Source organism: Hordeum vulgare, chromosome 3H, assembly GCF_904849725.1.
Source record: "Hordeum vulgare subsp. vulgare chromosome 3H, MorexV3_pseudomolecules_assembly, whole genome shotgun sequence".
Lineage (NCBI taxonomy): Eukaryota > Viridiplantae > Streptophyta > Magnoliopsida > Poales > Poaceae > Hordeum > Hordeum vulgare.
The window spans coordinates 438,090,809-438,104,406 of NC_058520.1; the positions used below are offsets into that span (position 1 = coordinate 438,090,809).

At 42.1% G+C, this 13,598-nt stretch overlaps 1 protein-coding gene across 1 annotated transcript; it reads left to right on the forward strand.

Annotated features, from left to right (window-relative positions):
- The first annotated feature begins 6,761 nt into the window (after nucleotides 1-6,761).
- On the forward strand, nucleotides 6,762-10,790 carry LOC123444135 (ATP synthase subunit beta, mitochondrial). Its single transcript, XM_045120755.1, has 9 exons — nucleotides 6,762-7,364; nucleotides 8,164-8,239; nucleotides 8,319-8,407; nucleotides 8,535-8,652; nucleotides 8,745-8,848; nucleotides 8,930-9,088; nucleotides 9,232-9,456; nucleotides 9,539-9,850; nucleotides 10,374-10,790. The coding sequence occupies exons 1-9, from the start codon at nucleotides 6,903-6,905 to the stop codon at nucleotides 10,482-10,484; spliced, it is 1,656 nt and encodes a 551-aa protein (XP_044976690.1). The 5' UTR covers nucleotides 6,762-6,902; the 3' UTR covers nucleotides 10,485-10,790.
- Nucleotides 10,791-13,598: the final 2,808 nt, after the last annotated feature.

Genomic DNA, 13,598 nt, shown 5'->3' on the forward strand with positions numbered 1-13,598 from the left:
TGGATCCTACATATTCTACGAAGATCTTATTGTTTGAACCTCAGTGCCAAGGATTCATATAATCCCGTATGTCATTCCCTTTGTCCTTCGGTATGTTACTTGCCCGAGATTCGATCGTCAGTATCCGCATACCTATTTCAATCTCGTTTAGCGGCAAGTCTCTTTACTCGTTCCGTAATACAAGATCCGCAACTTACAATAAGTTACATTGCTTGCAAGGCTTGTGTGTGATGTTGTATTACCGAGTGGGCCCCGAGATACCTCTCCGTCACACGGAGTGACAAATCCCAGTCTTGATCCATACTAACTCAACTAACACCTTCGGAGATACCTGTAGAGCATCTTTATAGTCACCCAGTTACGTTGCGACGTTTGATACACACAAAGCATTCCTCCGGTGTCGGTGAGTTATATGATCTCATGGTCATAGGAATAAATACTTGACACGCAGAAAACAGTAGCAACAAAATGACACGATCAACATGCTACGTCTATTAGTTTGGGTCTAGTCCATCACGTGATTCTCCTCATGACGTGATCCAGTTATCAAGCAACAACACCTTGTTCATAATCAGAAGACACTGACTATCTTTGATCAACTGGCTAGCCAACTAGAGGCTTGCTAGGGACGGTGTTTTGTCTATGTATCCACACATGTAAATGAGTCTTCATTCAATACAATTATAGCATGGGTAATAAACGATTATCTTGATACAAGAATTATAATAATAACTATATTTATTATTGCCTCTAGGGCATAATTCCAACAGCCTCAACAAACCAAAACTCAACCGATGCTGTTTTTTCGTATACATCAACAACTGCCATCGATTTTTAATATTTGAATCATGAACACAGGAAATGTCGTTTGACGATGAGGGGATCCCTTAGTGTGATTATTGCAACGAAAATCGGGGTATCTGTGACCGCCAACCTCACGTGCGAAACTGCAGGTTCTTCACCATCAAGCTTGACAAGACTATTGATGTTTTTACTGAACGTAACGGTGACCACTATTTTTGCTTCTTTGTTTTGTGTTTCTTTGATTCAACGTGTAATTTCTATTTTTTTTATGATTTGACTAGTGCACCCCATGCCATGCAAGACCGTATGTCTTGAAGAAGCTCGGTTTCCAAGAAATGGAGAATATGGAGACGAAGAGAGATCACCTAAGTACTAAACATGGTCTCACATTTCTGGTTACACTATACAATGCAATTAATCACTCGCATTTTGGTTGCTTAACTTGGGAAGCTCTAGGCAAGGCATATGGATTTTAGGAGAACATGGAAATAACCTTAGATATTCGTCGTGAAGATGATATTGAAGGTAATATCAACATTTGGGTGGATGTCGATATGCTTCCACTTTTATGTCAATGCGGGTTTGACAATCATATTTGTTAAGTGATTTACATTGTTTATTTAAAAATAGTTGGTGTCCATCCCTACTTAACTTGTTTATTTTTAATTGACAGCTCATTTCTCTTCTTAAAAAACTCAAAAGATAGTAGATAGGACCTACTATAGTCCTCACTCTGATCTAACTTGGTTGGAGAAAAACCATATGATCTCATTTATTGATGAAGTTGATGTTTATAAGAACACTTATGAAGATTTTGGCGAAAGTTATTCTGAATACATGCCACTAGTGCACGAGTTGAACCCTAATAATTTCCATGTAGTTAACATGGTAAGATTACTTATTACTATTGTGTTATTAATTAGTCCATCTTTTGCATACATAATTTTTTAAGCAAAACTAGATTGCTAACTATGTTATTATTATGTTCTTTAACAGAAATTTTCGCCAGAGGTTGTGTCTGATCTGATGACTATAGAAGGTCGCCACTTGAATGTTATCACCTTACGACCACGATGGCCTATATGTTTCCGTAATGCATACTCGCTTTCTAGAAGGGATGAAAGCCTGAAACTTAAAGGATTTGGCAATTTAATGAAAAGCCGTCGACAACTATTTGAGGGAGACGCGAAGGATTTGCACATGTCACATGTCAGAGATATGTGGATCTCTATTCTTCACAACGAAGAGAGTTCAACTTACCTTTTTACGCTATTTTACCCGGTAGAGAGTAGTAGGTTCTACCCAGGAGAGAATAATATGTGCTAGTCAAGAGAGATGAACTTCTTTAGTTTATGATTATTATCGTGTCTTTCTGTTTTATGACATTTTAACTTGGTATGATTAAGATGGTAATGAGTTGTTAGATGATTAAGAGGATGATGAGTTTTTATATGATTAAGAGGATGATGAGTTGTTAGATGATTAAGAGGATGATAAGTTATATGATAAAAATTAGATTAAAATGGATGGATACAAGTAACCAAGTTGAATTAGAGGAAAACATGATGTTGCAATTTGTAACATCATATATTCTCTCTAACCCAACTTGATCACTTGCACCCATTCACTTCTATCTAGATATTGTTTTTTGTAAAATTATCATTGTTGTTGTATATTAATATGTATAATCATGTGAAAATACAAAATAAATATAAAAAATATGCGGGATTAGTAGTGGCACGGGTTAAAAGACAACGCTACTGGTAAAGTCACGTATCAGTAGCGCATGTTAGTTCGCAACGCTACTAATAGGGTGTTTGGTTGGGCTTCCAGCCAGCTTTCGTCTACCAGCTTCTAAGCCAAAAGCTCCTATTTAGGGGCTTCGGGCTGCAGCTGTGGCTTTCGGCCTTGTCACAGCCGGAGCCGAAAGCCACAGCTGCAGCCGGAAGCCCCTAAATAGGAGCTTTTGGCTTCGAAGCCGGAAGCCGGAAGCTGGCTGGAAGCCCAACCAAACACCCCCTAATACGTGACTTTACGAGTAGCACTGGTCATAAAGCGCGCTACTGCTAAAAAATAGCTATAACGTCGTAGCAGTAACGCGTGTCGATGCTATTGGTAGCTAAATGTCCCGCGCTACTCGTAAGGTTTTTCCTAATAATGCACATTCAGTAAACAAACCAGTCCGCATCACATTTGGACATGTGTTGTTCGGTCCAAAGAACTGTTTTTGGGTCGTTTTGTGACTATCATGTTGCATGTACTTTTTGGCCCAAAATATTTGTTGCATGTGTTGACGTGTGTGTCGTAGTTCAACAACCTGTTTCTTTTTTATGTAATATCGACCTTGTGTATAGTGTATTTAAATTGGCCATTCTGCTAGTACATGATTAGACTAGTTTGTGCATGGCCTTTTACAAGATGATGATCTGGTAATGTAGGGATCAAAGGAGATGACTTCAAATAGGCGGCAACTGGTTGTGAGCGAGTCACGTTGTTTTTTTCATGTTCTCAACTTTTAAAAGAAGGGTTGAAGGTTCTTTTTTATTTACAGAGGAAATACCACGGTTTTGGTAAAATTGTACTATTAATATTGTAGTTATTTTTTAATGCAATACATACACAAACGTTCAACTCCATGAACACACGTATATATTCTATCATGTGAAAACCTTCGAAAGACTGAGCTGCCATATCATCTTAAGCATCGGGATTTGAATCATGGTGAACTGAAATACCATAATTCTTCTAACCATTTATCTACAAGTTAGTTCATCCGTTTTTAATGGTTGTCAAACAGCTTGCAGTAATAAAAACCATGACGTTCTCAAAAGCTATACTATTCTTAAAATACATGCTCCCTTCGTTTCTAAATATATATTTTTTAAAGGTTTTACAAAAACTACATACAAATATATATAGACATGTTTTAGAAGTCTTCTAATAAATTATTTAAAATAATTTATATTTAAGAATGGAGAGAGTACCTCGCAAAAAAAGAAAAGAATGGAGAGAGAAGAAAATTCAGAGTTATCAAACAGGGCCTCAGCCTCAGCATTTTTTTTTAAATATTGCAATTTTTTTTATTCTTTTCGAAAAATAATGCGGAAATTGGAATTTTTTTAAAAGTAATGTTGCTTCGGCTTAGGCGTGGCCGACTGGGGCCTGCCGGCCCATGTGCGGCCGATAAGAGACAGTCAACTCAGGTGTAGCCGATAGGGTCCCTGTCGACCACGTGGCGGCCGATAAGTGGCCAGGACACGTCGACGCTGCCAGTCGGCTATGGCCAGGCCGACTGGACCACTCGGCCAGGGCTAGGCCGATTAGTGGCCAGCCACAGCCAGCGCCCAGCCTCCCCTCGTGCCACCTTCTTCCTCCTTCCTCCTTCTCCCATTCTTCCTTATTTCCTTTCTCTCTTTCTCCTCCTTCCTTCTCTCCCCACACAAAAATCTCCTATTCTTCTTACTTACCCGTTTTTCCCACATTTTGCACCGTAGTTTTATTGTGTAAGGTGAGGGCAGCCAAACCATCCGTCTCACTTGCGATGGGGTAGTTCGTGGTTGTTTTTCTTAAACTTTTTTTGATGGTGGTGGTGGAGGTTGAGGTGGAGGTAGGAGTGGTGGTGGTGGAGGTGTGGATGAAGGTGGTTGTTGCGGTGGAGTTGGAGGTGGTGCTGCCGGTTGCTCGTTCGTGATTATTGTCGGTGTTAGTCGAGCGTCGTTCGTCGTTCGTCACGCTTCAAGGGGTAATTTTTTTTAGTGAACTAAGTAGTTGAATTTAGTAGGTTAAATATTTTTAGTTGGTTCGATATATTTGTATATATTTAGTTTAGTGAATTAAGTAGTTTAAATATTTTTAGGTGCTCCGATAGATTTGTATATATTTAGTTTAGTGAATTAAATAGTTTAAATTTTTTGGATATATTTAGGTAAGACCATTTAGTACTTTAAGCAATTTTAGTTTGTCTGGTTACATACGGATATATTTAGGCCTGTGAATTAAGTAGCTCATAATTTTCTTAGGTTCTTCCATACATTTGGGAAATATATTTAGGTTTGTCCTTCTCCTAAATTTTTTATTTGTTGAATAATTTATTACGTCAGCAGAGATGTCTGATTTAGTAAAGTCATGTTTGCACTATGGTCCTGGTACTGTTCGAATAAATGAGATGTGAGCTGATCTTAGTGAATTTCAGTACGTTGAGGTGCGAGTGTCTTTCCCTAAAACGTGGTATGTTAATCAGTTGACAGAATGGCTGGTCAAATATTTAGGGTTCAATATTGAAACTCACACCGTCGGTGTTCATGCATTATGTGTATTTTATGTATGAGACTTGTGTGTATTTTATGTATGAGACTTATGTGTATTCTAAGTGACATATTCATATCATATTCTAAGACACATATACTATCAAGAACTTGAGATTACAAACAAAGTTAGATACACCTTGCCGGAATTAAAATATAACTTGCTGAAATTAAGATACAACGTGCTGATACAACTTGCTAATTTTAAGATTCAACAATTTTAGGATACAATAAAATAAATCTACTGAGTTCAACGTGGATATTTTCCTTTTCCATCACCGGCTTCTTCTGTTGGCTTGGCCGCACGAACCCTTTCTCTCTTTCTCTCCCTCTCAACTTCACGGGCCTCCTCCCGCTGTCTGTAAACCTCCTTCAGCCGAAGTTTCTCTTCTTGGTTTTTCCTTTTCATCTCATCAATAAAAGCCCTCTGTTTCACACAGTACTCTTCCCACTCTTTCTTCTCCGCTGCTTTCTCCTCTGCTTCAGCCTTCGCGCGGCGCTCTTCCAAGTCCAAGCTAGCCCATGCACAACGACCTCCTTCACGAATCTCGGTCACCGCCCAGTCCGGCATTTCCATGTCAATCCAACGACAATACATGCACAGAGGAGAAGGAGACTAACAAAAAAAATCAAGTAACAATAATATCAACCACATATTTATTCTGGATGACTTGAGCATACCGGAGGCCTGATGTACGCATAAATAGATTCGGGTGGATCAGATTCATAATTGACGCACATGAAAAACTTCATGCCCAACCAATCTGAAAAATCCGTCACCTCCTTCACCTTGCAGAGATCACCGCACCAACATCGAACTACTTCCATCCCCCGAGGCAAACTCGCACTCTTCATTTTCTTAGGCATGATGCTTTGATCTGAACAAGGCAAACTCATATTGACTAAAGCGTGGTAGTGTTCTCAAGTGAGGTTGAATGATGGAGGAAGGCAGTCCAATGCCTCCTTTTATAGACTCAGATGAACAGGAAGATGACGGAAAAACGAGGAGGGAAATGAGGCAGGAAAATTTTGGCGAGAAAGAAGAGGGTCAAAATTTGGCGGGAAAAGAAACGGAAAAAATTTGGCGGGAAAGGTGGTGCAAAAAATTTGGCGGGAATGGAAACGTGGAAATATTGGCGGGAACGGACGAGGGAACGAAATGGTTGAAAAGTTTGGCGGAATATGGGCAGGAAATGGAGCCTGAAAAATAGCTAAGATGAAAAATAATAATTTCCCATGCACCTATTGGCTTAGCCAAGACCAACTAGTCCTTATTGGCCTAAGGCAAGGCTGACAGGGATTTATTGGTCTTGGCTAGGCCGACATGAACTAATTGGCCTAGCCAAGGCCGATTAGTCCCCAAACGCCGGTTGATAGGCCTGTCGCCTAGTCAAGGCCGATTGGGATTTATTGGTCTTGGCTAGGCAGATTAGTCCCAGTCGGCCACGCCTAAGCCGAGGCCACGTTATTTTTGAAAATTTTCATATTTACGCATTATTTTTCGAAAAGAATAAAAAAATGCAATATTTTAAAAAAATTAGCTCAGCCTGAAGGGAAAAACTGACAACACATCGGCATGCACACGCTCCAGTAATCTCGGTCTACACAGGACCGAGTCCACCCGCGAATCCCTCCCGCCCCCGAGAAGGCACCCGTCCCCCACCCCTCCTCTCCTTATTCCGCGCCCCGACCCCCGATCCCAAACCCCTGCCACCCTTTCCCGTAGTGCGGAGCCGCCACTCCCCACCTCGCGGACCATTTCGATAACCTAGATCCAAGCCCTCGTTGCCGGCCATGGCTACCCGCCGGGCCATCTCGTCAGTCCTCCGCGCCGCCTCCCGCATCCGCGCCGCCTCCCCGTCCCCGTGCCCCCGCGCGCCGCTCCACCGCCCGTCCCCGGCCGGCTTCCTGCTCAACCGCGCCGCCGCCTACGCGTCATCCGCCGCGGCGGAGGCTGCTCCCGTCACGCCGCCCCCCACCTCCGATAAGCACACCGGCAGTAAGATTACGGATGAATTCACCGGCGCCGGCTCGGTGGGTCAGGTGTGCCAGGTCATCGGTGCCGTGGTGGACGTGCGGTTCGACGATGGTCTCCCCCCGATCCTGACCGCGCTGGAGGTGCTCGACAACAGTATCCGCCTCGTGCTCGAAGTGGCACAGCATCTCGGGGAGAATGTGGTCCGCACCATCGCCATGGACGGGACGGAAGGGCTCGTCCGCGGCCAGAAAGTGCTCAACACCGGCTCCCCCATCACTGTAAGGCTGCCCCATCCTGTCCCTCAACCTCGTCCATGTTCGAGATGTTTCATTTGGATCTAATTCTATTATGATGAAATGACGAATCCGTGGGTGGTCGATTTGATTTGTATGAGCGTATGTCTTTACTTAAATCTATGGCTTTAGCTAGCAAATGGATTGACGCCATTCTGATTTGCTGCTGATCATCGGTAATGTGACAAATGCAAAGTTAAATACATGGCTCTAGTTTACGAATGGACTCCCCATGCCGATTCAGTTCTGATTGTTGGTAAGGAGACAAATGCCAGGCGGTCACTCGTCATGGCCGTCATGATATTGCTATTTTTGAAAATGTTTCATAAATTCGTACTTCCAGTCGACATCACCGGAGGATGAAAATATTTATCACTAGATAGCCAGTAAAGTTACTAGATGGTGCATGCCATGCGGGACAATTTTTTTGCTTAGCATCTCTATGGTCTGAGAATCCCTCAAAGTATGGAGGAGGTAGCCATTAGTGAGAAAGGCAGAGTATCGTCACCATGTGGGTTCTCACTAAGTGATGGGGTGAATTTGGCAGGTCCAGAAGGCCATGCATTTCCCAATATTTTTTCATAATATTTAATTATTTAAATTTGAAGTGAATATTGTTTAAATTTGAAGTGAATATTTTTTCCTGAAAAATTCAATCAAAGTTTTACTTCAAACCTTGTTGGTGTCATAAATTATTTATATCAGAAATCCGAGGGTGTGTCACTATAATTGAGCTCTTTTATTTTTTGCTTTTGTTGATGCATTTGTGATGTGCACTTTGTAGGTTCCTGTTGGTAGAGCGACTCTTGGGCGTATTATCAATGTTATTGGTGAGCCAATCGATCACAAGGGAGATATAAGTAAGTCTTTTTAACACGCATTGAAACTCCAATCATAACCGTGCATGCATTTATTACTGATTACTCCTCTCTGCTGCAGAAACAAACAGTTACCTGCCTATCCATCGTGAAGCCCCTGCTTTTGTTGAGCAAGCTACCGAGCAGCAAATCCTTGTTACTGGAATTAAGGTGTCCCTTCTACAGTGTTATTTTCTGAACACACATGACTTTTAATTGGTTAGGCATCTTTAGATTAGCAAGAGAATTTCTATCTGTGCAAATATTAATTCTAATGTGAGCATTTTACTTCCACTAGGTTGTGGATCTACTCGCACCCTATCAAAGAGGTGGTAAAATTGGTCTCTTCGGTGGTGCAGGGGTGGGCAAAACTGTCCTTATTATGGAGTTGATCAACAACGTTGCCAAGGCCCATGGTTAGTTTATTACAGAGCTTGATAGTCATGCCAAGCTGTTTGTTTATTCTAGGTGTTTATTGTGGCTTATTTGTTTCACTTGTTTATTCTAGGTGGTTTCTCTGTCTTTGCTGGTGTTGGAGAACGTACTCGTGAGGGTAATGACTTGTACAGGGAAATGATTGAGAGTGGTGTCATTAAGCTCGACGACAAGCAGGTACATGAAACACATTTCCAATATATTATTGCATTTTGTATGTATTGGGTAAATCTTTCTTACGCTAGTGTTCTGTTTCAGAGTGAGAGCAAGTGTGCTCTTGTGTACGGGCAAATGAATGAGCCCCCTGGTGCTCGTGCTCGTGTTGGACTGACTGGTTTGACTGTCGCTGAGCATTTCCGTGATGCCGAAGGACAGGATGTGCTTCTCTTCATTGATAACATTTTCCGTTTCACTCAGGTAACTGTTATGTCAGTCACCAGCAATGGTATCTTTGGTAGTTGGTTCACAATTGACACCTGCAAACATATACGCTCAGCTTTCTGCTCAACTTGTGTAATATTATGCCTGAAAAAGCTGTATGCCTGGTTATTCTATGTCAGGCAAACTCTGAGGTGTCTGCTCTGCTTGGTCGTATTCCATCTGCTGTGGGATACCAACCAACCCTTGCTACTGACCTGGGAGGGCTGCAAGAGCGGATTACCACCACGAAAAAGGGTTCTATTACATCCGTGCAAGCTATTTATGTGCCTGCTGATGATTTGACAGATCCTGCTCCTGCTACTACTTTTGCCCATCTTGATGCTACTACTGTGCTGTCACGACAGGTTGCCTACCTAATATCTAGTTGTATTTTTTGTTGATTGGAAGCTGGTTATGGATTTGACTTGATTTGTGCTACATGTGCAGATTTCTGAGCTCGGTATTTATCCTGCTGTCGATCCTTTGGACTCCACATCCAGAATGTTGTCTCCCCATGTTCTTGGCCAGGAGCACTACAACACTGCTCGTGGTGTTCAGAAGGTTCTTCAGAATTACAAGAATCTTCAAGATATTATTGCCATTTTGGGAATGGATGAGCTCAGTGAGGATGACAAGTTAACAGTCGCTCGCGCTAGGAAAATTCAGCGGTTCCTTAGCCAACCTTTCCATGTTGCTGAAGTTTTCACAGGCGCACCGGGAAAGTATGTTGAGCTTAAGGAGGGTGTTCAAAGTTTCCAGGTAAATAGTTTGACTCACCCCGCGCGATCTCCAATTTAATTATTTTTGTGTTCCCTCCAAAATTATTGTCATCTGGTCCTATCATGTACGCAAGGTTAAATTTCACATGAATTTAATGAGTTTTTTCATGGGTAGTTCTCAAGATGTTCTGTAGATATTTGGTTTTATTATTTGTGTTTGTTGCAATGGTTGTTCTGTGGTGAATAAATAAGCAACACGGAAATAGTTATGCATGTGTTTCTATTTTAACTCCAGACATGTCTTTGGATCACCTTCTTTAGTTTTCAAGTATTCTAGTCAATTTGATTATGTGCCCTAGTATTACTGCGCTGGTGGATGTGTCGCATTATCCAACACACCGGTCAATTCCAGGAACAAACAACTCCCAAGTTTAGGAGCATGTGTTGTTTAAAACATAATATGTTTTGTTATGTTTGCATCGTGTGGTGCATCGTTTCTTTGATGAAATATGCCAATATTCCTTGCTGTTACTTTTGTTGACCCAATAGCCAACATGACACAGGGTGTGCTGGATGGGAAATACGACGACCTTTCAGAGCAGGCATTCTACATGGTTGGAGGAATAGAGGAGGTCATTGCCAAGGCAGAGAAGATTGCCAAGGAGAATGCTTGATAAGAAACTCCCTCCTTACAAGCAACGTGCAATTTTAACCTTTTTGTGGTCAACCTGTTATGGTTTTTACTGTTTGTTAGCCAGGATATGTACGTAGAGGCAGGAGGCCCGGCCCTGCTGATGGATGTTTCCCCCCTCCACCTTTTCCCGAATAAGGATTTGCAGTGACCTATTTATTTGGCTTACTGCCCTTTAAGGAAGAGAGTTCTCTTTTTGTGTGACACATGAGCGGCCAGACCGTGAGCTTGTTACCTCTCGGGAACTTGTTACCTGTCGGTGGAAAAAACAAACTGAATATTTGTCTCCCATGCTGCTGTCATTGTACCCGCAGTACATGTTCCGAGGGCTGCCTTTGCAAGCATATTATGTAGCTGTGCTATTAATTCTTTTTTACTCTCTATACTTCTTCGAGTCTCAGTTTACAAGTCCGGCACATGCACATAAGTCGTCAATCTGATCAACTTAATGAGGTGCATATATAATAAAAATACTTCCTTTGTTCCAAAATAACCGTCTCAACTTTGTACTAGCTCTAGTATAAAATTATACTAAGCTTAAGACACTTATTTTGGAACGGAGGGAGTATATAATTAGAAATTTTAGATGTTTTATTTTCTAATGATATAATTTTTATATTAAACAATATATTTTATATAAGTTAAATTGATGATCTAGGTACATGTGTATGTCTTTTAAACTGTGACGGAGGGAGTACTTGTTACTAGAGGCATACGCCCGTCTTGCCGTGCTGTTTCCTTTGCTTTTATTTCTCCGTGTTGCTTATTTATTCACTGATGATAGGTCCCGTCTTGCCGTGCTGTTTCCTTTGCTTTTATTTCTCCGTGTTGCTTATTTATTCACTGATGATAGGTCTCTGGTTCGTGGGTTGAGTGTTGTTGTTTGTTTTTCTGTTAGTCTTTCCTGTTTTTGGCTTCCAGGATTTTGGAGCGAGACCACCATTTACCTTGTAGGATATGTTCAGTAGGGAAGTATAGTAGTGTGCAGAGTTCCTGGAAAATTAGTGATGTCCACAAGCATGACACATGGTCATCAGAGCTTAATAGGAAATGAATGGTTGACAAATATGAAACTTAAGCAACACTGTCAAGATAATAAAAATCCACTGGTAATAGTTTACTCCCAAATCACAGTAACGAAATGCCAGCGGAGCTAGCGGTAGCGCCAAAAAAATGGCCAAGGAATAGCTGTACTGATGAGTGAGAGGAAACAGCAGGTCCACGCTGTTCGTGGCGATCGTATGAGCATAGAGCAATGGGATGTTCAGCCCCTCACAAAAGTTCAGGTTAGATTAGAGGGATAAGAGCGCTATGGCCCCTTGGTTTATATAGATATCAAGGATGTTAGGATTACACATAAGTCAGTCACAATAAAGAAGGAATATGTCAATTACTACGTCTTGTTGGATTGTACATCAAGTCTTCAAAAAAGTCCATGTTGATTTCAACACCATCAATGATGGTCGAATGGTAGTCCGATCCATGAGAACAAATAAGTGGTTCGAGAACCCTTAGTCTCGGACTCCCTCGACAACAAACGTCTTAAGCACAACGTCGACATCATCTTGAGCTTCTTCTGCAGATACATGGTCCATACATCCACGAGTTAGAGCAACTAACCTTTAATTAGGCTTCTTGGTTGACGGCTTGCAACGAACAACACCCATTCCTGAAGGGGCTGGAACATAACCACGCAGAGGACAATCTCTTGAGTAGTGTCTTGGCTGGCTACAGTTGAAGCATGCTCCATAAATGGGACGTGGATCTGGGTTGAACAACTGGTTGACAAGATTTTTCTGGGGAACACATGGCATCGGCAGGCGTGGCGCCACATAGGATGGCTCGGTGCATATCCTGGAGCGATGCTCGGAATCCATATCCTACGCTTCTGGGATATAGAAATTGAAGATGATCCAACATCACGGTTGTGCTTGCGGCATTCGTCGTAGGTCATCCTACCAATTTTCGCTTGGATGGCTTTGTTCACAAGAACCTAGAAACTGATGAACTCATGCACGCTAAGATCACGGCCACGCTTTGGATCAAGACCTTTCCTGAACCTAGCTTGCTTCTTGGCATCTATGAATACTTTTTCTGGTGCAATAACACGCAAGGCGTCCAAACTCACGACTACAAGCATCCACATCCATCTTGTCTTGAGTCAAATTGCAAAACTCCTCTTGCTTTTGATCTATTGGGGCATGCGGAATATGATGCTCACGAAAAACCTCAGAGAACTCCTCCCATGAAGTATCTTGGCATGCAGAACGCATGGCCTCGAAGTTCTCCCACCATATGTTGGCAGAACCTTCAAGGTGATATGTGGCATAGGTAACCTTATCGCATTTAGCCACGTTTCCATAACGCACCTTGTTGTTGATACTACGGAGCCAATCATCTGCATCTAGTGGCTCAATGGAGTGGTGGAAGCTCGGTGGATTCAATTTGATGAAGTCTCTAATGGATACTAGCTCATTGCGCTCATGGGTCGTGTTCTGCTTGATGTGCTTCAACATGCGGTTGGTGGCATGCTTGTTGCTCTCAGTTTCTAGCATAACCTCCGCCAACAAAGGCGGGTCGGGAGGATCTGCTTCATCCCTACCACCTCCATGATTCTGAACACCACCAGCAGAACTTCGGGTAACTGGCAACAACCTGAAGGAAACAACCAGGGTTCAGAAACATGGAAGAACACCGGAACATATCGAAACCCAGGACAACTCGGACAACATAAGAGTTGTAAGAGTATGAAATATGAGGCAACCTGCGAGAGATTTTAGGAGCATAACAACTCAACGTCATGGGTTCAAGGTGCAGCGAGAACGTAGACATCACTTCTCACAACTCTGATGGGATCAAGATTTGACACATAAGAGCCATCCTGTAAGTCTACGAACCAATAACTCGTGATACTATTATATAGGTAAGAGACCTACTTATTAATCCCTGTAGAAAAGAAGAGGTGACTCAGAATAGAGTGACACAGGGAAAGGAGTAAAAAGAATATATGTTCCCTTCCACAATCAATTCCCTTATATAACTAAAGCATTACCAGACTCAACATCGACCAGTTTGGCTTGGTGATCCTGCAGACAGT